The 22,920-nt window shown below is 41.4% G+C and overlaps 1 protein-coding gene across 3 annotated transcripts in view; it reads left to right on the top strand.

Moving 5' to 3' along the window:
• CYFIP1 (cytoplasmic FMR1 interacting protein 1) overlaps positions 1 to 22,920 on the top strand; it is a 119,991-nt gene that overhangs the window by 55,194 nt on the left and 41,877 nt on the right. For 2 of the 3 annotated variants that reach the window (XM_080809535.1, XM_080809537.1), the window contains 9 exons: positions 1,784 to 1,875; positions 4,681 to 4,798; positions 8,278 to 8,400; positions 9,457 to 9,582; positions 16,011 to 16,177; positions 17,770 to 17,917; positions 19,163 to 19,316; positions 20,337 to 20,493; positions 21,694 to 21,790. In XM_080809535.1, coding sequence (XP_080665661.1) covers positions 1,784 to 1,875; positions 4,681 to 4,798; positions 8,278 to 8,400; positions 9,457 to 9,582; positions 16,011 to 16,177; positions 17,770 to 17,917; positions 19,163 to 19,316; positions 20,337 to 20,493; positions 21,694 to 21,790 — 1,182 coding nt within the window. The remainder of the gene's footprint in view (positions 1 to 1,783; positions 1,876 to 4,680; positions 4,799 to 8,277; positions 8,401 to 9,456; positions 9,583 to 16,010; positions 16,178 to 17,769; positions 17,918 to 19,162; positions 19,317 to 20,336; positions 20,494 to 21,693; positions 21,791 to 22,920) is intronic. The other variant, XM_080809536.1, reaches the window with a different exon arrangement.

The following is a 22,920-nucleotide window of genomic DNA, read 5'->3' as shown; positions in this document are numbered from 1 at the left end:
AACAATGCTGCTTTGATTTAGTGCACATCTGTGCATGTTTCTGTTGAACATATGTATATCCAGGGCTAGGATTAGGGGCCACAGTCATATATATTTTCAGTGTTAGATACAGCCTAACAATTGCTGATTTGCATTCTCACCACTCCACATCCTCACCAACACTTGGCACTGTCACTCTTTTGGGAAAGAGCATCCTGAAATGTGGTACATCGTTGTGATATTTTTGGCTGGTATTTCCTTGTGTTTTAGTTGATATTTCCCTGGTCACTTTTCACTCTATTAGTGTTTTGTGTGTTGTCATTTCAAGTTTCTTTATGTATTCTGGGTACATGTTATTTGTTGGGTTCATGTGTTCTAAAATACATGCATTTTGCCCTGTGTGGCTCTCCTTTTCACTTTCTTAAGAGTGTTTTAAGTGAACAAAAGTTCTTAATTTTATCGTAGTCTAGTAACTAATCAGTCTTTAATATCTACTTTTTTAAAAAAGATTTATTTATTTTAGTAAGTGAGTACGTGAGAGCAGGAGGAGGGACAGAGAGAGAGGGAGATAAGCAGACTCCCTCCTGAGTGGGGAGCCCAAGGTGGGGCTTGATCCCAGGACCCTAAGATCATGACCTGAGCCGAAACCAAGAGTCAGATGCTTGACTGACTGAGCCACCCAGACATCCCTTTAATATCCACTATTAGAAATCTTTGTATAGGGCAGGCTTATGAGAATTTCCTTCTTATTACCTTCTAGAAACAGCACCATTTCCTTTTCTACCTAGATCTATACTCCTTCTCAACGCGGCCTCTATGTATGATGTGAGGAACAGGGGTTGACATTTTTAGATCTTTTTCTTTTCCCCATTATGGGCATCCAGGTGACTTAGTGTATACAAGTTCTCTGGTAACAGAACAGATCTGCTTATCAGAAAGCCTTCAAGTTACATTCTTCAAGATTGTCTTGGGTGTCATCCCTTTACTGTTCAAATAAATTGGCTTGCTGATTTCCATATACATACACATATATACACACTACCCATAAACCATTTTTCTTCTTGGAATATTGTTTGGGCTTCCATAGATCAATTCCATAGCTCAATTTAGGGAGTAGAATACCAAGTCTTCTAATCCATGAACCTGATACATTTCTCCATTCACTTAGAACTTCAAAACTTTCTCTAGAATTTTTGTTTAGAGGTCTTGGCCATATTTTGTTAGATTTATTCATACATATTTATAGTTTTTTTAAAAATTCTATTACAAATTGTTTCTCTCTCCTTTTTTTTTTTTTTTTAAGATTATTTATTTATTTGTTTGTTTGAGAGGGAGAGAAGGACCAGGGGAAAGGGGCAGAGGTAGAAGCAGACTCCCCACTGAGTAGTGAGCCTGACCTGGGGCTTGATCCCAGGACTCTGGGATCATGACCTGAGCCAAAGGCAGCCACTTAACTGACTGAGCCACCCAGGTGCCCCAAATTGTTTCTCTTTAGATTTTCATTTTCTGTTTGGTACTAGTATATAGAAATGCAATTGATTTTTTTTTTTTAATGACCATGGGTCTAGCAGCAAGGTAAGTTAATTTTAATATTTGAATTGGTTTTATGAGTATTGGTTCTACAATTGTATATGGTCCTTAAAGTGAATATGTAAGTTCCTTACAATTTTTTTTCTAGTAAATGATTTATAGAGATAGTATTCAGCACATAGTAATTACCAGCATTACTCATTCTTGTGATTGTATTTGGTGACTAAACATACATAGTGACCTTATTTTTTTTTTTTTTGTTCTTTAAATATAGCAGCTCCAGGTGGTTCCACTGTTCGGGGACATGCAAATAGAACTGGCAAGATACATCAAGACCAGCGCCCACTATGAGGAAAATAAATCTAGGTAGGAGGAGAGTGAGCTGTCCAGTTGGAACATTCTGCAATGTTCTCATTGTGGTTTTATAACACTTATTTATCTAGAGAGAACACCTTTAACATTTTTAACCATCTGGAACCAAATGCCCCATATGGTAGGCCTTGTCACTGGTGACTGCTTACATTTAAATTCATTACAAAATTTTTTTAATTTTCTTGGTTAGAACATCCACATTTCAAATGTTTGGTAGTGGCTACTGTGTTGGACAGCACAGATAGAGAGCTTTTCCATCATCTCAGAGAGTTCTGTTGGGTAGAATGAGTTGAGAATATACAAGCTTAAAAGTAGTGTGCTGGTAAATGCCTAACAACTAGCCCTGCTGGGGGCATGAGGACATTTGCATTTATATCACAGAGGTTATAAAACTATCACCTAAGGGCCAAATCCAGCCCAGGGCTATTTTTGTAAGATCTCAGTTGCTTTGAATGGTGTTTATATTTTTAAGGGATTTTTATAAAATAAATAAATAAATAAAAAGAAGACAATGGCTGTGTGACTGAGACATATAGCCTGGAAATTCTGAAGTATTTATTTACTTTCTGGTCCTGTAGAGAGAGAGCTAGCCCATCATTGTCATAAAGGATCCTTGGCTCACAATTACAGATGATAAAAAACGTACCATATTTTTCTGGAGATTCCACATAGCCAGCTGAGTCTTGCAGGATGTTTTTGTTGACCCTTGCCAAACCCATGTACCTGTAGCCAACCGAGAGTTGCAATTCAGCCATGATTTTGAAAAATGCAGTTACATCTCAGTCTGCCTACTCAGATGTCAGCAAAAAAAAAAATTTTTTTTTTTAAATGCTTTAAGCCTTTGCAGGCCACATGTGGTATCTGTCATATAGTCTTCTTTGCTGTTGTTGTGGTTTTCTTTTTTTAAACAATGAAAATATAAGTACCATTTTACATGACTCTAGGGCCATACGAATACAGGTTGTATTTGACCTGTGCTGTAGTTTGCTGAGCTCTGTCCTAGCTTATTTCTTTTTTTTTTTTTTTTTAAGTTTTTTTTAATCATTTGACAGACAGAAATCACAAGTAGGCAGAGAGGCAGGCAGAGAGAGAGAGGGAGAAGCAGGCTCCCCACCGAGCAGAGAGCCCGATGCGGGGCTCGATCCCAGGACCCCGAGACCATGACCTGAGTGGAAGGCAGAGGCTTTAACCCACTGAGCCACCCAGGCGCCCCTGTCCTAGCTTATTTCTTAATAAAACTGCCTTTAAATCCAGTTAGGTGATTTCTCATTCTCCTCTAAGTTACATTCATTAAACTGAAACCTCTTTGTGCTTCATCACCAACTTAAGCTCTGCTTTCCGTGGTGTAAATACCCCTGCCGTGACTGACTGCAGGCTAACAGTGTGACAACTCTAATAGCATGTCCTTACACAGTGCTTCTAGCCTAACACAGATGAGCTCTAGATGATAGGTAATGGTAAAACCAGTAAGTAAGAGAATCAGGAAACAATGAGCTTTGCATTCTTATTTGGACTTTTTTGATATGAGTCAATAGCATTTAATTGGTGGTAAAGGGTATGTTTAACAGCCACCTTGGGACGTGCCTGAGCACGGAGCAGTCAGCTTTGAGAGCCCAGCCCAGCAGCCCTGCGCCAGCATCTGGATCCAGAAGGGGTGGTCAGAGGGTGCAGTGTCAGCAGCCAAGTTCTGGGCTCCAGGGCCTTGCCGGAGGTAGACATGCTTTTGGGGGCCTGCATGGGTGGCAGGTATATGGAGGGCAGAATCCAGTATAGAGCCTGGGCCTCAGATGCTCGTCGTAGACTCGGAGCCACCTTGGGTGATGCCGACATAATCACTGCATCATCCTACAGTTGAATCAGAAAATAAGAAAGGGATGCTGCTTAAGACAGCGTACCCATTATTTTGACAAGGGATAACCTGCATCCCTTCTTTTCAAGCAAAGAGGACCAGCTTGTTAAAAACATGGCGGGAGTGTTGGTGTTGAGTGTGAGGGAGCAGTGGTCAGAGCTCCAAAACCCATGCTTTCTGCCTGAGACCTCCAGCAGCTTTAATTGTTAATAAGCTTCTTTTTTTTTCTTTTTTAAAAATTTTATTTATTTGACACAGAGAGATCACAAGTAGGCAGAGAGGCAGGCAGAGAGAGAGGGGAAGCAGGCTTCCTGCTGAGCAGAGAGCCCAACGTGGGCCTTGATCCCAGGACCCTGAGACCATGACCCGAGCTGGAAGGCAGAGGCTTAACCCACTGAGCCACCCTGGTGCCCTGTTAATAAACTTCTTTTCCACTAAATTGACTATCTGTTTGCTGCTGACGTGGTGTGTTGTGCACATAAGTAGTTATGGCAACACTGTCTAACTTCCAAGTAATGTCAGTTTTCAGTTCCCCGTAAGGGTAACTTTTCTGAGTCTTTGGCAGACTTGTTTTCTTCTGTAGCTTATGTTTTCATATGTGAGTAATAAAGATAGGGGTTAAGGGGCCCTTCCTTGCAAGGGTGATGCAGCAACAGCTCTTAGCTTTTTTGAAAGTAGTTGGCTGATGAAGGAGAAATTACAGTTCTTTTCCAAAACACAGATGTGAGAAGGTAGGACAGTGGCTCTGACATAGGGGAATGGGGCTGGCCCAGCTATTTCTTTGCTGAGAATTCATGTTCTGCCAAGCCTCTATGTCCTGGCCAGCATGCAGGACCAGTGGGCCATCCTGTGTGCCTGCTATGCCTGTGTCCCCAGCCACCCCGCATTGTGAAGCATGAATCTTCTGCAGGCGCCTCTTCAGGTAACACACATTTCCCCTTCACTGCCAGATGGACGTGCACATCGTCCAGCAGCAGCCCGCAGTACAACATCTGTGAGCAGATGATCCAGATCCGGGAGGACCATATGCGCTTCATCTCAGAGTTGGCACGCTACAGCAACAGCGAGGTAAGTGGGCCTTCAGTGCCCATCTGTGCCAGTGCCTAAGGCCAGAGGTGTGCGAGAACCTTTGGCTGGATGGGAGGGTATATCCTAGGTGCCCAGAGGAGGAGGGCCTGGAGTTGGGGCTAGGAGGAAGCACCGTCTCTTAGCTATGGGTCTTTTTAACTCCTTCCAGCTTGGCAGCTGGGTTTTTTGTGCCCTTGTTTGGGCTGGTCACGTTCTCCCTACCTGCCAAACATAGCTCCAGGTCAGCCCTGCCAGTGTGTGGGGTGGACGGGGCGGGGGGCGCTTTCTGAGTGCAGGGGAGCAGTGGGAATGTCATTTCTCACATGTGAGCAGGCAGGGCAGCGAGGTCAGGGATGTGGCAGTGGTCCACGGTACGTGTGCTACACAGAGTCTTAGAGGGACCTGGAGACTTGAGACCACATACACACCTCTCTGGTCTTTGAGAATCTGGTACCTCAAGATTCTCAGTAGGATCATTAACATTTGGAGGGGAAAGTTCTGTGTGTTGGCCCCATCCATTTCAGGATGATGAGCTCCCCTATCCCCCAGCCAGCAAACACTAGCCATCATGTAACCAGAATGACTGGAAGACAGTCCAAATGGTTCAGAGCACACGCTAGCTCCAAGCAGACCTCTGGTGCCCCCAGGAGGAAGTGCTGTCTCACTGTCTCCCCAGCTGACAGCACAGCCCACAGGGTGGAGACGGAGGCAGGGGGTGTGCTGATGTAATTGAAAACTGAATTTGTGGGAAGCTCTCAGACGACATGTAGAGTTGATTTCTACCCTTAAAATAGGTGTGTCTGACAGCACATACGGCTCCTATCTATTTTCCCTCTGATGTCTGCTATAGTACCTTTATAATTAAGATAATAGTTTTAATAAGAAAAAAAGAGATCTATCTTTGAATGCTCTGCTCAGTTTACTTTTAAACAGGTTTATGGGGATTTAATCCACATACCATACAATTTGCCCATTTAAAATGTTTTTTTCAAACATTTTTGTTTGAAAAACGTTTTGTTTCAAACGTTTTTGTTTATTCGCTGAATTGTTTACCACCACAGTCCATTATTGGAACATTTTCATTACACCCAAAAGCAACTCTGTACTCATGTGCTTCTGATCTCTATATAGATCAGAGGTTCCAACCACCCTCTTCTTTGGGTTTCCCATGTGTCTTATGGAGCTCGGGGCTCTTTTTTTTTTTTTTTTTTTTTTTTTCCAAAAGCTTCATTTTACTAGGGCTCTTTTTAAATATGACTGGAAGGCAGCTGTGCTCACCACTCTACCACCAACACTAAACATGACTGTAATAGCATTATCACACCTAAAAAAAAAATTCAGATATTCCTTAATATTAGAGTCATTGTTCAATTTCCTCTGTTGAGTCACAGATGGTTTTATTTTTCCAACTTGATTTGTCTCAGGATCCACATGATATTATACACTGTAGTTGATTGGTGACACATCTTTGAAGATGGACAGCCATTGTCCACTGCCAAGTATATGATTCATTAGGGCTGCAACATGATGGTCTTCTAGTCCTTTCACTCCTCAGCTCCTCCTCTAACAGCTTAGCCTTTCTCTGCAGTATGATTCCTTCAGGAGAGAGAGTCAGAGCTAGATTCTGTTGCTATGTGTATCAGTTTTTCAAATAATTAATTCTCTAGCATTAGCTAAGGTAAACTTTTTGGAGTACTGTTTTAAAATTCATCTACTTTGTTTCTTTCCCCCCGCCCCCCACCGGCTTTCATGCAGAGAATCCTGGTTCCTAATGACTACAGCATGTTTTGACTTGATATCTTAGTATACACTTAGCAGTCTTAAAATAGCAATACCAACACTAATAACAATATAATTACTAGAAACAATATAATTATATATTGTAATATATGACATTATAGTATTATGATGACAATATAATTACTAAAAGTTGTTTTTAAATTTATTTTGTAAGTTAATTTTGCCCTTAGATTTTCTCCCTCTAGGGATGGAGAACAAATCATTGGTTCCTTTCTTTCTTTCTTTCTTTTTTTCTTTCTTTCTTTCTTCCCTTCCTTCCTTCCTTCCTTCTTTTAAATCATTGTTTTTCAAAGTCACTTGAAGTGGTTTGTTTTGTGTTGGTCTCAGCCTACTGATAGTGATGCCTGAAGGACTCATCTGTCTTTGGCAGCCCCCATAGACATTTCCCTAAGCGGAGCCAATATTGTGGCTGGACAGGTCCTTGTGGTTCTTATTGTGCTTGCAAGATGTACCTCAGCAACAACCATCGGGGCATTTTGGGAAAAAGAAGGATCATTACTTACAAATTCTGGAAGGCACATGGCATGCCTAGAGCCACAAAGTGAAGTGGTGCTAGAGAAGGCATGTTGATCTGGGACTCCGCCTTTACTGGGGCCCAGGGTGGGGTATATAGGATTTCATGGGCTTATTCTTCATTGGCACATTTCAAACATAAGAGCAGGAATTAGGGCACTAAAGTGGGGTCATTCAAGTGATAAGTTATCTAGGTCAACCAGAGCTTTCTAAGAGGGGAGCTTCATAGATGGGGCTGCCTGGCTCTTTATCTATTTGTATAGCTGGCACTGTGTTTATTCTAGATGGATGTCCTTGAAATGGATGCCTCAGCAATCAAAAGCTTAATGCCAGGCACTTACTGTAATCAAAAAAGCTTATTGTTAGGTACCTGTACTACATTGTTCTTCAGTGCAGTCATGAACCCAATTCAGTACACACTTTAATTCATGCTTTCATTTTGCTTCTGAGTTTTAGGGATTGCTTGTGTCCCATAATTTAATTTTATATCATAATTATATTAAATATTTATGTGGTTCCAAACTCAGATGTACAATAGGAGGTATATTCAAAGAAATCTGCTTTCCTCTCTACCCTACACCTTCCTGCCCTTTAGGTAACCATTCTTAAGTATAAGTTTTGCATTTTTTGATATAAGCAAATGCACATGATGTGGCATGTTTTCCTTTATTAGCTAAGTAGAAGAGTAACTATGCACATGGTTCTCTCTTTTTTTTTTTTTTAAGATTTTATTTATTTGAGAGAGAGAGAGAGAGAGAGCATGAGAGGAGAGAGGTCAGTGGGAGAAGCAGACTCCCTGCCGAGCAGGGAGCCCGATGTGGGACTCGATCCTGGGACTCCAGGATCATGACCTGAGCCGAAGGCAGTCGCTTAACCAACTGAGCCACCCAGGTTCTCTGCACATGGTTCTCTTAACACCATGTCCTAGAGATCCCTCCAGCACAGTCTGCAGAGACATTCTCGGAGAACTATAGAATGTCCATTGTCAGGGCTCTGCTGTTACCAGCCTTTTGCTGTGGTAAAGGCTCCTATGCCCCTATCATTTCGTAATTTTGCAGATGCACCTTTCCGGTAGATTCCTGGTGGTATTGCTAGGTCATGGGGTATATGCCTAACTGGTTTTTCTAGATATAGGTTGACTTCTCGATGCTCCTCTGGTGCTCTAGGTTGTCACAGGGTCGGGCCGCCAGGAGACTCAGAAGACAGACACTGAGTACCGGAAGCTGTTTGATCTGGCACTTCAGGGCCTGCAGCTGCTGTCGCAGTGGAGTGCTCATGTGATGGAAGTGGTAGGCACTCTGTACTTGTTTTTCTTTGGAAATGCGGAGATCTGGAAGAAATCTACCCTGGTTGATTAGAAGTGCTTTTCCCAAAATCATCCAAGAAATTGACTGGTATTTTTTCTGCATTAACTTCGGTCTTTGGATCAAGAACAAATTGACTTTTTTTTATCTTTGATCCCAGGAATCAAAAATTCTGTATCACTATGAATGTTTCTTACGTGGCTCAAAGTACATTTCATTTCTGTGTGTTACAAATAAAGGGCCTCATCTTTTAAACCATGTAGATAGAATTTGTACCATTATGATGATTTTTAATTCTCAGTTTTTAAAAAATGTTTTCTCTGTGGAGTTCCAGCCATTGGTTTCTTTTGTTTAGCATTGGTAAAATAGTTTTTTGGAGATTTGGATACCTGTAAGTCATAGAAGATTTTTCCTTTTGTTGTTTATTTTGACCAGATAAAAATTACTAAGCTGGATGAGTATGTGATCATTGGAAAGGATGATTTTTTTTTAATGATTTTTTTTTTTAGTCTTTAGATATGCAACACAAAATATCCAGGACATTTTACCCTATGTGTTTCTTTTTTTTCTTTTCTTTCTTTTTTTTTTTTTTAAAAGATTTTTACTTACTTATTTGACAGAGATCACAAGTAGGCAGAGAGGCAGGCAGAGAGAGAGAGGAAGAAGCAGGCTCCCCACCAAGGAGAGAGCCTGATGTGGGGCTCAATCCCAGAACTCTGAGATCATGACCTGAGCTGAAGGCAGAGGCTTAACCCATTGAGCCACCCAGGCGCCCCTACCCTACGTATTTCTTAAACCTGAAGTCATGGCGCCAGACTGTCTTGCAGTTTTATGGAGATGGACTTAATGTGTGAATGTATGTGTGTGTCGTGTATGTGTGAGCATGCATGTATGTGTGTGATTTTCAGATGCAGCTAATATTAGAAGGCTGAGCTTTGGTCACTTTGGTGATAGTCATGTCAGTGATAGTCATATCAGTATGACCAGAATGTAAGCATTTTACATTCAGTGTGCCTGTCTCCCCCTTTCTGACTACAACAGTATTCATGGAAACTTGTGCACCCAACGGACAAGTACTCCAACAAGGACTGTCCCGACAATGCTGAGGAGTATGAGCGTGCCACCCGCTATAACTACACCAGTGAGGAGAAGTTTGCCCTGGTGGAGGTACAGTTTGCTTTCTTTTCCTCTCGCCTCAGACTATCTTCCCATTCAAAGCAAAGGCAAAAACTTGAGTAAAATTCAGTGCACGGTTTCATGTTGTCGCTTCTGTGTAGGGCAGCCCTCTATATCTTTCTTGGTTGCCAGCAGAACAATGAAATAGAATGTAGGTTCCTGGTCTCTGCACTGATGGCTCCTCTGGGTAGATCAGGGGTGCACTCACAAGTGTCCGGGAGTGGGGCATATCTTCTTGATTGGGAGAGAAGAGGAACAAGATGTAACCCTGGTACCCTGAGAGAGAGGAGCCCTCGTATTTCCAACTGTTACCACCAAGCTCTTTGCTCTCACATATGTTGGCTCTGGCTCCCTCAGCTCTGTACTATCTTCATATGCCTTTTTTATGAATAGATAATTTCCATGCCATTGAGTTTCTTTTCTTTTATAGTTGAACTTTTTTGTCTTGTTTAAGAAAACTTTGCAGGAGCTCCAATGGCGCAATCGGTTAGCGCGCGGTACTTATAAGAAAACTTTGCATACCCTGAGGTTATAAGATGTTCTCCACCACCTTCTGAATGTTTTATTATTCTGGCTTTCACATTTAGATCTGAAGTGCACCTGAAGTTAGTTTTTCTTTTTCCTTTTTTTTTAAGTTTATTTATTTATTTAAGTAATCTTATACCCAACGTGGGGCTTGAACTCGCAACCCCAAGATCAAGAGTCATGCCCTCTTCTAACCAAGCCATCCATGTGTCCCTGAAGTTAGTTTTTAAAACACTCTGCCTCCATCGCTCTCTCTCACCTTTGTTGTCAATTAAGTAACCATTCATGTATGGATGTGTTTTTTTCACTGTTCTAATCTATTGGTCAGTTGGTCTATCCTTGTTCTCATGCCCCTCTGTCTTAATTACTATAGCTGATTCTGTGTCTGGTAAAGTAAGCTTTTCTGTTTTCAAGAGTTCCTTGGTTATTCTTGCTATTTGTATTTTCATATACATTTTAGAATCATTTTTTCATATCTCACAGTGAAATCTGTTGAAAATTTTAATGGGGATATGAATAAATATATAGGTCATTTTAGGGAGAATTGATAAATTTAGAATATTAAGCCTTTTATGAACATGGTATATCCCTCCATTTATTTAGATTCTCTTTAATTTCTCTTTTCTAATCTGTAAAACTCTTAAACATCTTTTGTTAGCTTTATTTCTAGCATTTGGGTATTAGATGATAATGTTTTAAGTTTTTTCTAAATGTTTGTCATTGGTATTTAGAATGAAAATTATTTTTTGTATTTTTTTTCTTTTTTTTGTATTTTTTTTCAGGTAAACTATTTGTTAATTGTAACAAATTATCCATTGGATTTTCTACCAATATAATCATCATCTGAAAATGATGGCAGTTTTATTTGTTCCAACTTTCCATTTTTATTTTTTTAATCACAAGGGGTCAGACCCCTACTTATTAAATAGGAGGCACCAGCCATCCTTGTCTTGTTCTTCATCTCAAAGGGAAAGCTTTCAACCTTTCACCTGATGTGTTTGCTTTAGGTTTCTTTTTTCTTTCTTTTTTTTTTTTTTTTTAATTTGAGAGAGAGAGCACAAGCAGGGGGAGGGGCAGAAGAGGGAGAGGGAAAAGCAGACAACCCGCTAAGCAGGGAGAGCCTGATGAAGGGCTCGATCCCAGGACACCAGGATCATGATCTGAGCCCAAGGCAGATGTGTCACCGACTGAACCACCCAGGCGCACCTTGCTGTAGGTTTCTTATAGCCAGCTTTCATCAGATAAAGGAACTTGCCTTCCATTCCTTGTTTGCTAAGAGATTTTATTATGAGTTGATATTAATTCTGTTAAACACTTTGTATCCAGTAAAGTACTTCTGTGACTTTTCTCCTTTATTCCATTAACGTGGTGAATTTACATTGATTGTGGGTTTTCTTTTTCCCCCCATTTTTTTTTTTTAAATCAGGTTTGATGTTAAGGTTGCCATGCATTCCTGGTCTCAACTCAATCATGACAGATTATCCTCTTTATATATTGTTGGATATAGTTTGCTAGTATTTTGCTTAGGACTTTTATATCAAACTTGATGAGGGAGTGTCTTTTACTGTCACTTTTTTAAATAAACCTTTTATTTTAAAACATTTTTAGATTTACAGAAAAATTGCAAAGATGGTACAGTGAGTTCCTATATATCCCACAGCCATTTTTCTTTATTGTTAACATTTCACATTAGTGTTGTTATAATTAATAAACCAGGATTGTATATTATTATTAACCAAAGTCCATACTTTATTCATATTTCCTCAGTCTTTCCATAATGTCTTAGTTCTGATCTAAGATCCCGCATTACATTAAGTCATCATATCTCCTTAGGCTCATCTGGGGTGTGAGTTTTTCAGACTTCCTTTGTTTTGGATGACCTTGACAATTTTCAGGAGCACTGGTCAGGTATTCTGTTAAATGTTTCTCAGTTGGTATTTTTGTGACTTTTTCTCATAATTAGATTGGCGTTATAGGTTTGAGGAAGTTGGACCACGGAGGTGTGAAGCATCATTTCCATCACATCACATCAAGAGTACATACTGTTAACAAACTCATCACAGTTGGTATTGACCTTGCTCATCTGGCCAAGGATGTATTGTCAGGTTTCTCTATTAGGAAGTTCCCCTACATCTTCCTCTCTCCTTTCCCCTGTTCATAGTGTACATTAGAGAAGGAAGTTACTGCACACAGCCCACACCTGTGTAGTGAGTAACATTACTTTTTTTTTTTACTTCTATTTGCTATTTATTTATTCATTTATTTATTTTTGTTCAAGTAAAATTAACATACACTGTCATTAGTTATAACTTTCCATTCTAGTTTTCTGGTTGCTGACTTCATAAAACAATTCATAGGGGGCTCCCTTCTTTTTGTATTGTCTGAAGAGGTTTGTATAAGGTTCATGTTACTTCTTTCAATGTTTGCTAGTATTTACTAGTAAAGTTTTCCCTTTATGAGATGGTTTTTGAAACATTCAGTTTCTTTACCATGTACATTTTCTCTTTCTATTTGTATCAGTTTTGTTAAGCTGTATTTTCAGGCATGGTAAGTTACATTTTCAGGGAATTTTCCAAGAATCTTAAAATTTTCTAACATTTGTCATAAAGTTTTTAAAAATAAATTCTCATCTTAGTAACAGTTTTTTTTTCTAGACAGTATACAATTAACCTGCTTGAAGTATAAAAATTCAGTGCCTTTTTAAAATATATATTCACAGAGTTGTACAGTCACAATCAAATTTAGGACATTTTTGTTATGTCACAAAGAAACTTCACACCCATTAGCATTCACCCTCAGTTCTCCTCTCCCTTCAGCCCTCGGCAGCTGCCAGTCTGCTTTGTGACTGTAGATTTGCTTATTCTGAACACCTCATATAAGTGAAATCATACAATATGTGGCTAACTGTGATTGGCTTCTTTCACTGAACATCATGTTTTCAGGGTTCACACATGTATCAGTATTTTATTCTTTCCATTGCTGGATCCCATTCCATTGAATGGATGTATCACATTTTATTTACTTTTTAGCTGATTTTTTAGTTTGGTTGTTTCTGCTTTTTCACTATTAAGACTAATGCTTCTATTAACTTTTGTATACTAGTTTTTATGAATGCATGTTTTCATTTCCTTTCAGGATACATCCTGTAGTAGAAGTGCTGGGTCATATGGTAACTCTATTTATTTAACATTTTGAAAACTACCAGATGGGTTTTCCCAAGTGGCAGCACTATTTTATATTCCTACCAATAGCGTGAGGCTTCTACTTTCTCTGAATCTTTAGCAACACTTAGTACTGTCTGTCTGATTCTAGCCATCCTATCACATGTGAAATGTATCTCATTATGATTTTAAATTTTTTTATTTTAATAAACATATAATGTCTCATTATTATTTTATTCACATTTTCCTAAAAACTATGATGCTGAGCATATTTTCATATTCTTATTGACAATTTATATATCTTCTTTGGAGAAATGTTTATTCAGATCTTTTGTCCATTTTTTAATTGGATTATTTATCTTCTTATTAAGTTCTCTATGTATTCTAGATAAGAGTTCCTTTTCAGACATATGATTTTTATTCTTTTCTTCCATTCTTTGGTTATCTTTTTACTTTATTAATGGGGTCCTTTGAAGCATAAAGTCTTTAATTTTTATTATGTTCAGTTTACCTGTTTTTTTCTTTTGCCACTTGTGTTTTTGATATTATATCTAAGAAGCCATTTCCCAACCCAGGTAATGAAGATTTACTCTTATGTTTTCTTCTAAGAATTTTACAGTTTTGCCTCTTCAGTTTAAATGTGTGATTCATTCTGAGTTAATTTTTTAGTATGGTGTGGGGTAGGGGCTATGTTAGAGATTCCCAAAACTGCTCTCAGGCTTGATTTGCTAGAGGGACTCACAGGACTGAGTAGCTGTTCTACTCGAGGATATAATTTATTACAGTGAAAGGAGACAGATTTAAATCAGCAAAAGGCACATGGGCGAAGTCCAGGAGAAACCAGGTGCAAACTTCTGGGAATCCCGTACTAGTGCACTTATGCAGGATGTGCTTAATTTTTCCAGCAGAGAGGGGTTGGCAACACATGGAAAGTGTTGCCATCTAGGGAAGCTTACCCAAGATCTTAGTGTCCAGGTTTTTTATTGGGGGTCAGTACCGTTGGCATGCAACACAACTTCGTGATTGACTTTGGCTGCTCAGACTCCAGACTCCCAGTGCAAATATAGCTGTTCACCATAAATTACATTATTGTCATAAACACTGGTACTGCAATGGTCCAGAGCCTTGGGTGTACGCAGACACTTTTTTCAGGCAGGATAGTCCCAGGGCTGAGAACTCAGTTCCTTGGAGCTGGCCAAGGGCCAGTCCTGAAAACAGGCCTTTCCTGCGTATATGGAGGGTTTGATCATCCCAGACCTCACCAGTTAACCCGGTCCTGCACAGGAGACCAACTTCATTGTTTGCATGTGGATACTGTTTGTTGAAAAAATAATATTTCTCTGTTGAATTGTTTTCACACAGTTGTTGAAAATCAGTTGACTGTAAATGTCTGTTTCTATTCCATTGATCTGTATGTTTATCCTATGCTGATATAGTCACATAATCTCTTACTATCTGCAAACTCTGTGATAATGCCGCTCTTTTTATTCTTAATGCTCATAGTTTGTGCCTTTGCCTGTGTTTTTCTTGATTAGTCCTTCGGGAAAGTTGTCAATTCTATTATTTACTTACTTATTTTTTTAAACAGCTTTATCTTTGTTGATCACCTTTTTTTTTTTTTTTAAGATTTTTTATTTATTTATTTGACAGAGAAAGAGACAGCAAGAGAGGGAACACAAGCAGGGGGAGTGGGAGACGGAGAAGCAGGCTTCCCACAGAGCAGGGAGCCCAATGGGATGGTGACCTGAGCCACCCAGATGCCCTTGTTGATCACCTTCTATGATATGCTTGTTTTCTGTTTTGTTAATTTTTACTTGTCAGTATTTATTTCCCTCTAGTTTGGGGAAGGTGTATTTTCCTGTTCTTTTTACAGGTTTATGATGACTGTTAGATTATGATTGTCAGACTTTTTGTTTCCTAATGTATGCCTCTAGAGTTCAGAATTTACTAAATTTACTAATTTAGCATACCTTTTCCTACATCCCATAAATTTGAATATATAGTATTTTTTCAAGTTGATTTGAATTTTAATTCAGTTCAGTTTGAATTTGATTTGGGGTATTTGTTTTTTTTTTTTTTTTTTTTTTTTTTTTTCATAGAAATGCCTCCTTTTTTCCTTATTAGAGAACCACCTAACAAATCCCTAAAGCAAATGAATGGAACACATGAGTGTGCCTTAAGGACATTATAGTGTCTCTGATGCTATCACAGAGATGAACTTTAAGCATTTAGTACATTTACTTCCAGGCCTTTATATGCCTATTAATTCAGCATGCTGTTACTGTTTAATAGATGGGATTTGGGCTACCAACTCTAAAAAAAACTGTTTTCTTTTCCAGCTAATAACATACTTGCTTTTGTGAATCTTTTTTATTCTTTTTCCTTTAAAGTCCTTCACAGGGATATACCCTTATGCATTTGGGAGTATGCAGAGTGAGTTACTAAATGCCCCTGTTAGCTCCATGCCAAGCCAAGCAGATCCATCACTGCCCTTAAGGCACTCCTGGTCTAATGGTGTCAGACCCAGGCACATGGACAGCTGCTGATATAGAGCTAAGCTCACGGCTCTTGGGAAGAGTTATAGGCAGCAGCTTCTGAGCAGAAACATGGGAAGCCAGGCAGAGGTGCTGTGTATGAGGAAGAGGCAGCTCCCAGGTGCAACTTGGCATCACCTGAGAAGGAGCCATTTCCTGTCACCATCCACCACACTGACAGTTGTGTCTCCCTCTGCAGGTGATTGCCATGATCAAAGGTCTGCAGGTGCTGATGGGCAGGATGGAGAGTGTATTCAACCATGCCATCCGGCACACCGTCTATGCTGCACTACAGGACTTTTCCCAGGTTACCCTCCGGGAACCACTCAGGCAGGCCATCAAGAAGAAGAAGAACGTCATCCAGAGGTCAGCCTCAGTGGAATACCTCCCTGTGAGCTCAGAGTCTGAAGCTGTAGGATCAGTTTAAGATTAAACAACTATATAGTTAGATTTTCATAAATATGCTCAGTGCATTTATCTTCAACCTCCTCCAGAAGATGCCCTTCCGGTGATTTTTCTCTAAATGTGATGTGATAGGTCCAACTATTCACCTGAACGACATGTAATAAATCGACTACAGAATGTCTGAGCAGTGGGGATGCAGGGTCAAGGGCATGTTTATCTTGGGGCAGGAGAGCGTCTCATTATCTGTTTAATGATTCTTATCACCAGGCTTGTGGGGACAGGAAGTCCAGCATCCCATTTTCCATCTCAAGTGTGTCATCTTCAGTATTTTTGCTTCTGTTCCTTTTGACCTGTCCTACAAATTGGTCAGAGACTAACACAGATGTCGCAGAGATCCTGTAGTGATCTTGAGCTAGTTTACTCTTCATACATAGCCTTTTATGAAATAGTCAATCAGAGAAAGACAGTTATCATATGATCTCACTGATTTGAGGAGTTTGAGAAACAAGATAGAGGGTCATAGGGGAAGGGAGGGAAAAATGAAACAAGATGAAACCAGAGAGGGAGACAAACCCTAAGAGACTCTTAATCTCAGGAAACAAACTGAGGATTGCTGGAGGGGAGGGGAGCCTAAGAGATGGGAGTGTGTGGGTGATGGACACTGGGGAGGGTATGTGTTAATGGCGAGCGCTGTGAATTGTGTAAGACTGATGATTCATAGACCTGTACTCCTGAAACAAGTAATACATTATATGTTAATAAAAAAAAAACACAGCCTTTTCAAATTGTCTTTCAGAGACATCTATGTAAAATGAAGCTTACTGGGGCTCACAAATATATTGATTTCATTTTGTTGCTTTATAATTGATGTTTGACACCTGGCTTGGTATGACTTTCTGCATTAATAAAATTTGATACTGTTAGTATTCCCATTTTGCTCATGTTTGCCATAATGGGAGGCTCACCACGTGGGAAATGTGAAGTGTAGTCTAAGAGTAACTCAGGTTTTAGCCAGAGCTTTCCCCACGAGGTGATAGGATAGGCACATGGGTACATCTGCCCCTGCTTGTGGTAGGGGTTGGGGGGCTTTCCATATGGTAGAGCCCTGGTGGGAATGGGAACGTGTTCCAAATGTGTCTGAGACATAGGCCCAGTCCGTACAGTTGTGTTGGTGACATGTTCCTGTTAGAAATCAGGGAATCAGTCGGGGGAGGTTGAGTTTCAGCTCCCTGGGTGGATATTTGTGGTTTGTCTCCTGCCACCTTCTGCGTGACTCAGTGTTCAGGAAATAAAACATCACTTTCAGGTTAATTGATCCAAACTGCAGCTAAGTCAGGTCTTTTGGGGCTAGTAATATCCCCCAGAAAATGATCTATTCAAAGTTTCGCTTTGAATTGGTGCATTACCATGTCCCCCACCGCCCCCAGAGGAAATCACGTTTGAGAGTTGGTTGTCCTGAGAGCTATGTGTTAGGTGAGGCGATACTGTGATTTTTAAAGTGGTGAGGGTGTCAGCACTCTGTGCCTCACTGATGACTTGATGGGACTGTTTAGTGTCCTGCAGGCCATCAGGAAGACCGTGTGCGACTGGGAGACGGGGCATGAGCCCTTCAACGACCCAGCCCTGAGAGGCGAGAAGGACCCCAAGAGCGGCTTTGACATCAAAGTACCCCGGCGCGCTGTAGGACCCTCCAGCACTCAGGTTTTCATCCTCCCTGCTCCCTGCTCCATCTGTCCCCTGAGTGGGCTAACCCTGAGCTGAGGGCTGATAAGCAAGGTCAGGAGTAAAATGACATAATTACTGTCTGCTCAAGATGATCAAGTACTGCCTGTGCCTTTTCTGCTCCTCTGTTCCCTGCCCACGTGAATCTGGAGCATTAGCCAAGATTTTCTTGTGATTCTCGGATTTGATCATTTGCATGCAGAATTTAATTTGACTGCATCAACTCCCCTTGCCAAAATGTGGGTGAGAGTCTATGTGTCCATATTTACGCTGTGTTTCCTAGTGGGTGTTTAAATGTATGGTTATACTTTCTATGTTGGGACTAAAAATGATCATTTCTGAAGATAAAACTTATAGAAATTTAAGAATGTAGCTTTTTTGTGTCCCTGGTCTTAAGCCACCGCTGCTGTTTTCTCTTCTGGCCTGCTCAGCCCCCTGACCCCCAAAAGCAGCTTTCTTCTGACTCTCACACCTGATTTAAAACGTCCTTCTGCTTTTTTCTTCCCATTTTGGGGCTTAGTACTTCTTACTCATTGTTCTTCTGTTGGGGGCTTTTATAATCTCTTCTGCCAGCCTTTCAGAGAACAACCAGCAAAGCACATTGTTGGCTTTATATGAAACCTCTCAAATACCTGGGAGGAAGGCATTTGGCCCAGTTAAGGAGGATGCTTGTCCTGGGTCTGTCCAATGTGCATGCAGCCTCCCCACCCTCTGTTCCCGTGTGTGTCTCCCCATCCCATGATGTGTGTGTCCTGTGACTAACGGCTCTCTCCCACCTCTCCCCCACATCTGTCCGTGTCTAGCTCTACCTGGTGCGCACCATGGCGGAGTCCTTGAGCTCTGCCGAGCTGCTGAGGCAGCTCAAGTCTTTGGGCATGGAAAGACTCTTGCATGTGGTAAACGCGTTTCTGAGGCAGTCCTACACCTATCCGCCTCTTTTAACCTTTGGTGGTAAGACATCATTTGTTTTTCTTGTTGATGTTTATGGCACGGAGGTGAACTCCTCTGCTACAAATTCTTTCTCCCAAGCAGCACCAACTTGGGCACTTAGATGGGTGCCCAGACCCATTTTTAGGGGCTGGTATAGTGGTAGGCTTACCACTCCAGCCTGGCTCTGGTCAGGGCATAGCGGAGTAGTCTTCCTCTTGTGGTTTATCTAAATTTCGTGTAACTAATGTACCGTGTATATTTTCTCCCCCACAAATGTTTCCTTGGATAATGCAGCTTTACATGGTGAGAACCATGCTAGAGTCCCTCATTGCAGACAAAAGTGGTTCCAAGAAAACCTTGAGAAGTAGCCTTGAGGGGCCCACCATATTGGACATAGAAAAATTTCATCGAGAGTCATTCTTCTACACTCACTTGATAAATTTCAGTGGTAAGAGATACTGCTGACCAGCATCTGGCCCAGCATGTTCTAACACTGCTAACACAGTCTAGAATGCTTCTGCTGACCTTCCCCTGCTGTGGTCCCCTCACATACCCAGACGGTGACCTGTGTTGTAACCTTCATGATATTCCCTCACCTGTCGCTTTAAATGCACAGCCAGCCAGGGGTCCCCTCCATGTGGCGTAGCCCTTAGAAGAATGAGGGCCACGGGCCTGTGGCTGGCTCTGTGACTTGAATGTGGTCTTTGTAACCCATATGAGGTCGGAAGCACAGATGAATGTAATCTGTCACCTGGCTTGAGAACAAAATAGTGATAAATATCAGATACAGTCCCCATGAGTAGTGACGTGTGGAAGGTGGCAGTCACATTGAGCAGGACGCTGGGTGGATACCCTTTGTCATTGTGGAGTCCATGTTTACTCTGGTGCTGCATGCAACAGCTTGCTCAGAGCAGGAAGCCTCTATCTCGGCTGTGAGTGCTGCAGGTTTGGAGTAAAGACCAAAGCTTTTGTTGTTCACTTGTCAAATGATGGACACATTTTTTTTTCATTTGTTTCTATTTTACATTAGATAAACTTGTACTGAATATGCATGTAATGCTGTATCTTTATCTAAGTAAAATAAAATAATGTGGTTTTTATTTCTCCTTTTAAAAAGGACATTTTCCTCCCCTCCCAGTCCCTCAGAGAAGCTCACAGGGTTGACAAGTTCCCATTGATGGGTGGTGGTGTCCATGCCGGACCAGCGGGGGCCAGATGCTGACTCTGCTCTTTTTATGACCGAGAATGTGCACAGTCTAGGGTGGCTTTGCTTGCAGCCACATCGTGGTTGTCTCATCTCTAGTGTGAGATGCTGTGTCACCCCTCCCTGCTCACATCTACTCCCGCATGGCTCAGGGCTGAGATTGAAGGAGCCGGACCTTGCACATGCCCCTCCCTGTCCTAGATCGTCCTGCCGACTTCCTTCTGCTTGCAGAAGATTAACATGGTATCATTTGAATCCTTCAAGAAACACTCCAGCAGTGCTGTGACCTTTCACAGTTGTGGTTCCGAGAGTTCTTCCTGGAACTGACAATGGGCAGGAGGATCCAGTTCCCCATCGAGATGTCCATGCCCTGGATCCTGACAGACCACATCCTGGAGACCAAGGAGGCATCAATGATGGAGTGAGTACCCTCTGGGCATGTCTTAGTTCTTTGTGATGACCAGGGTCCTTGGTGGCATTTGGGAGCTGGGAGATGGAGGAGGGGGCTGGGCTGTTTTCAGCACTTCATTTGAAGTTGTCATACTTGGGGTAAGACTTCAGATATTAATACAGGTAACAGCTCCTTGCTTTAGACTAAAATCAAGAACTCAGGCAGCAAGAGTCAGTAAGTCCCACCATGTCAGGTGAGACCCTGTCAGCAAGAGTTGAGGTGGCCTGGCCTCTCATGTGGCACAGCCTCCGAGCCAGATGAATTTGGGCGAGAAAGTGTTAATTGAATAGCATTCTTCTGAGGTCAGGGCTCAAGGTCAGGGTACGTGGTTGGAGACTTTCAAAATAGAAGGTCCACGAAGGTGAAGTAATAGGAAAGGGAGATGTCTTGTGAGCAGACTGGGAGCTGACCCAGCAGGTTCTTTGGCACACAGAGCAAATATATATCACCTCGTCTTTTCCTGTGCATGTCAGTTCTTATGTGGTCAGGAGGATGGCCTTCTACTTTCTCTGGAGTGGCTGTAACATCCATTCAGCAGTACCAGAGAGGGGAGGAGGAGCATGGAGATCTAACACAAAGGCCTTGGCATGCCTCCGTGTTGTGTCTTTGGAGTTGAGCTTGGCCCCACTCCTTACACAGCCTTCCTGCTGTGAAGTGGAAGTGGTCTTGCGCCCTCAGAGGGACCTTACTACTGGAGACTACTGGCTGCTGCCTTTTGTCCAGATACGGGGCTAGGTAGGGGAGAGGGGCTTTTGGCTATGCTGGACATGATGGTGGTCAGCTCTGGATCCAGGATCTTCATATGTTTTTCTTATTAAGTTCGCCAGTTTATTCTTAGAAATAAGAAAATAACTTGTTTTTGTGGTTATAAAAAATACCGTATGCTGTGGTGAAAGTTTTTGAAACATACATAAGTGAGAAGGTGCCATTACAGGAGGCCCTTGTGGGCCCTCCAGGGCATGGCCTAAGTAAATGCATCCCATTTGTGGGATCATCTGCCTTGGTCCATTAGGGCCCTTGATAGGAACCCCATTTGGTGTCTGAAGTAAGAGATTGTTTTTCCTCATGTGAGAGGTCAACAACAAATGTTAAATTTCATCTGGAGTGTGGGATGTGAGAGCTGAGAAGCCCTATGTGGAAGGCTGGGCTGACCATTTGCCCCCTCTGCAGGTACGTCCTCTACTCCTTGGACCTGTACAATGACAGCGCACACTATGCCCTCACCAGGTTCAACAAGCAGTTTCTCTACGACGAAATTGAGGCAGAGGTGAAGGCGCAGGCACTTTCAACAAACTTTAATTTCCCTTTTCTCTGAGTGTTAAAGGAAGCAAATTTTCTTTATAATACAAGGAGATTTAAACAATAGAATGAACTTCTGAAAAAACATTTTGGAGTAAACCCTTCTATCTGTACTTTTCTCTCTGCATGTACACATGTGTTATTGGGGTCTTACAATATAATACTTGACTACATGTCATAAGCACCTCTGTATCCTCACCTGTCTGCTTTTATGAACACAGTTTAAACCAACCCCTATTTTATTTCTTTCACTTCAGCTTTTTATTTTTGTGTATTTTAAGTAATGCTTTGAAGAACTTTCTTGCACCTAATTTTTTAGCTGTGTTCAATTATTTTTTGAGGACGAATTCCTACAAGTGGAATTATTATGCAGCTAAGGATATAAATCTTATTTTGTACCTTAAGATTTAAGAGCATTTAACCTCAACAAATTGCATTGTGCATCTAGATGTCCTTCTCTGCCTCCTCACAGAGATACTAGAACGTGCTTCTTCAGGGAGATGTCATAGGCTCCTGGGCCATGTAGGGTGGGCATATAGCAGAGACCTGCAGGTCCTGGGGTTTCCCTCTGAGCAGCTGGTATCCTTATCAGAGTTCTGCATGGAGAGGCTAACTCAATTTTCAAGGGAAAATTCAGTTTTGGGGGTGGAGTCACAAGGCTGTATCCACCCTGTGTCTCCTCCCTGACCTCAGTGCCCAGAGCAGTCAGCCGTGTTCCAGGGGAGGCGACATGCAGTTCCTGGGATACACCGTCTGGTGGCAGGAGCAGAACCCAAATCCAGTGCACATTAGCCAGTGGGAACACATCATGAAGGGAGAGTTTTTCGTACTCCTTTGCCTTTAAGAGACGGAGTATTTTTCTCCATTAGTAAGAGATGTTCTGATACAATTTTCAGTGTCTGTGTAGTGGTCACTCCTGGCCACACTGTGACATATTTAATCTTTTGTTTTTGGACAATGAGGTTGTTTCCTGTTTTTCTTTTCTAATAAAAGAGCCTTTGTTAGTTGCCTTAACAAAAATTTTGCTTTTAACTTTATATTCCCAGAACTTACTCATTTTTTAACTGGAAGTTTGCACCTTTTGACCACTTTTACCCA

This window comes from Martes martes, assembly GCF_963455335.1.
Source record: "Martes martes genome assembly, chromosome: 7".
NCBI lineage: Eukaryota > Metazoa > Chordata > Mammalia > Carnivora > Mustelidae > Martes > Martes martes.
Note: the sequence above shows the minus strand (reverse complement) of the source record. Positions and strands in the feature narration are given on the sequence as shown.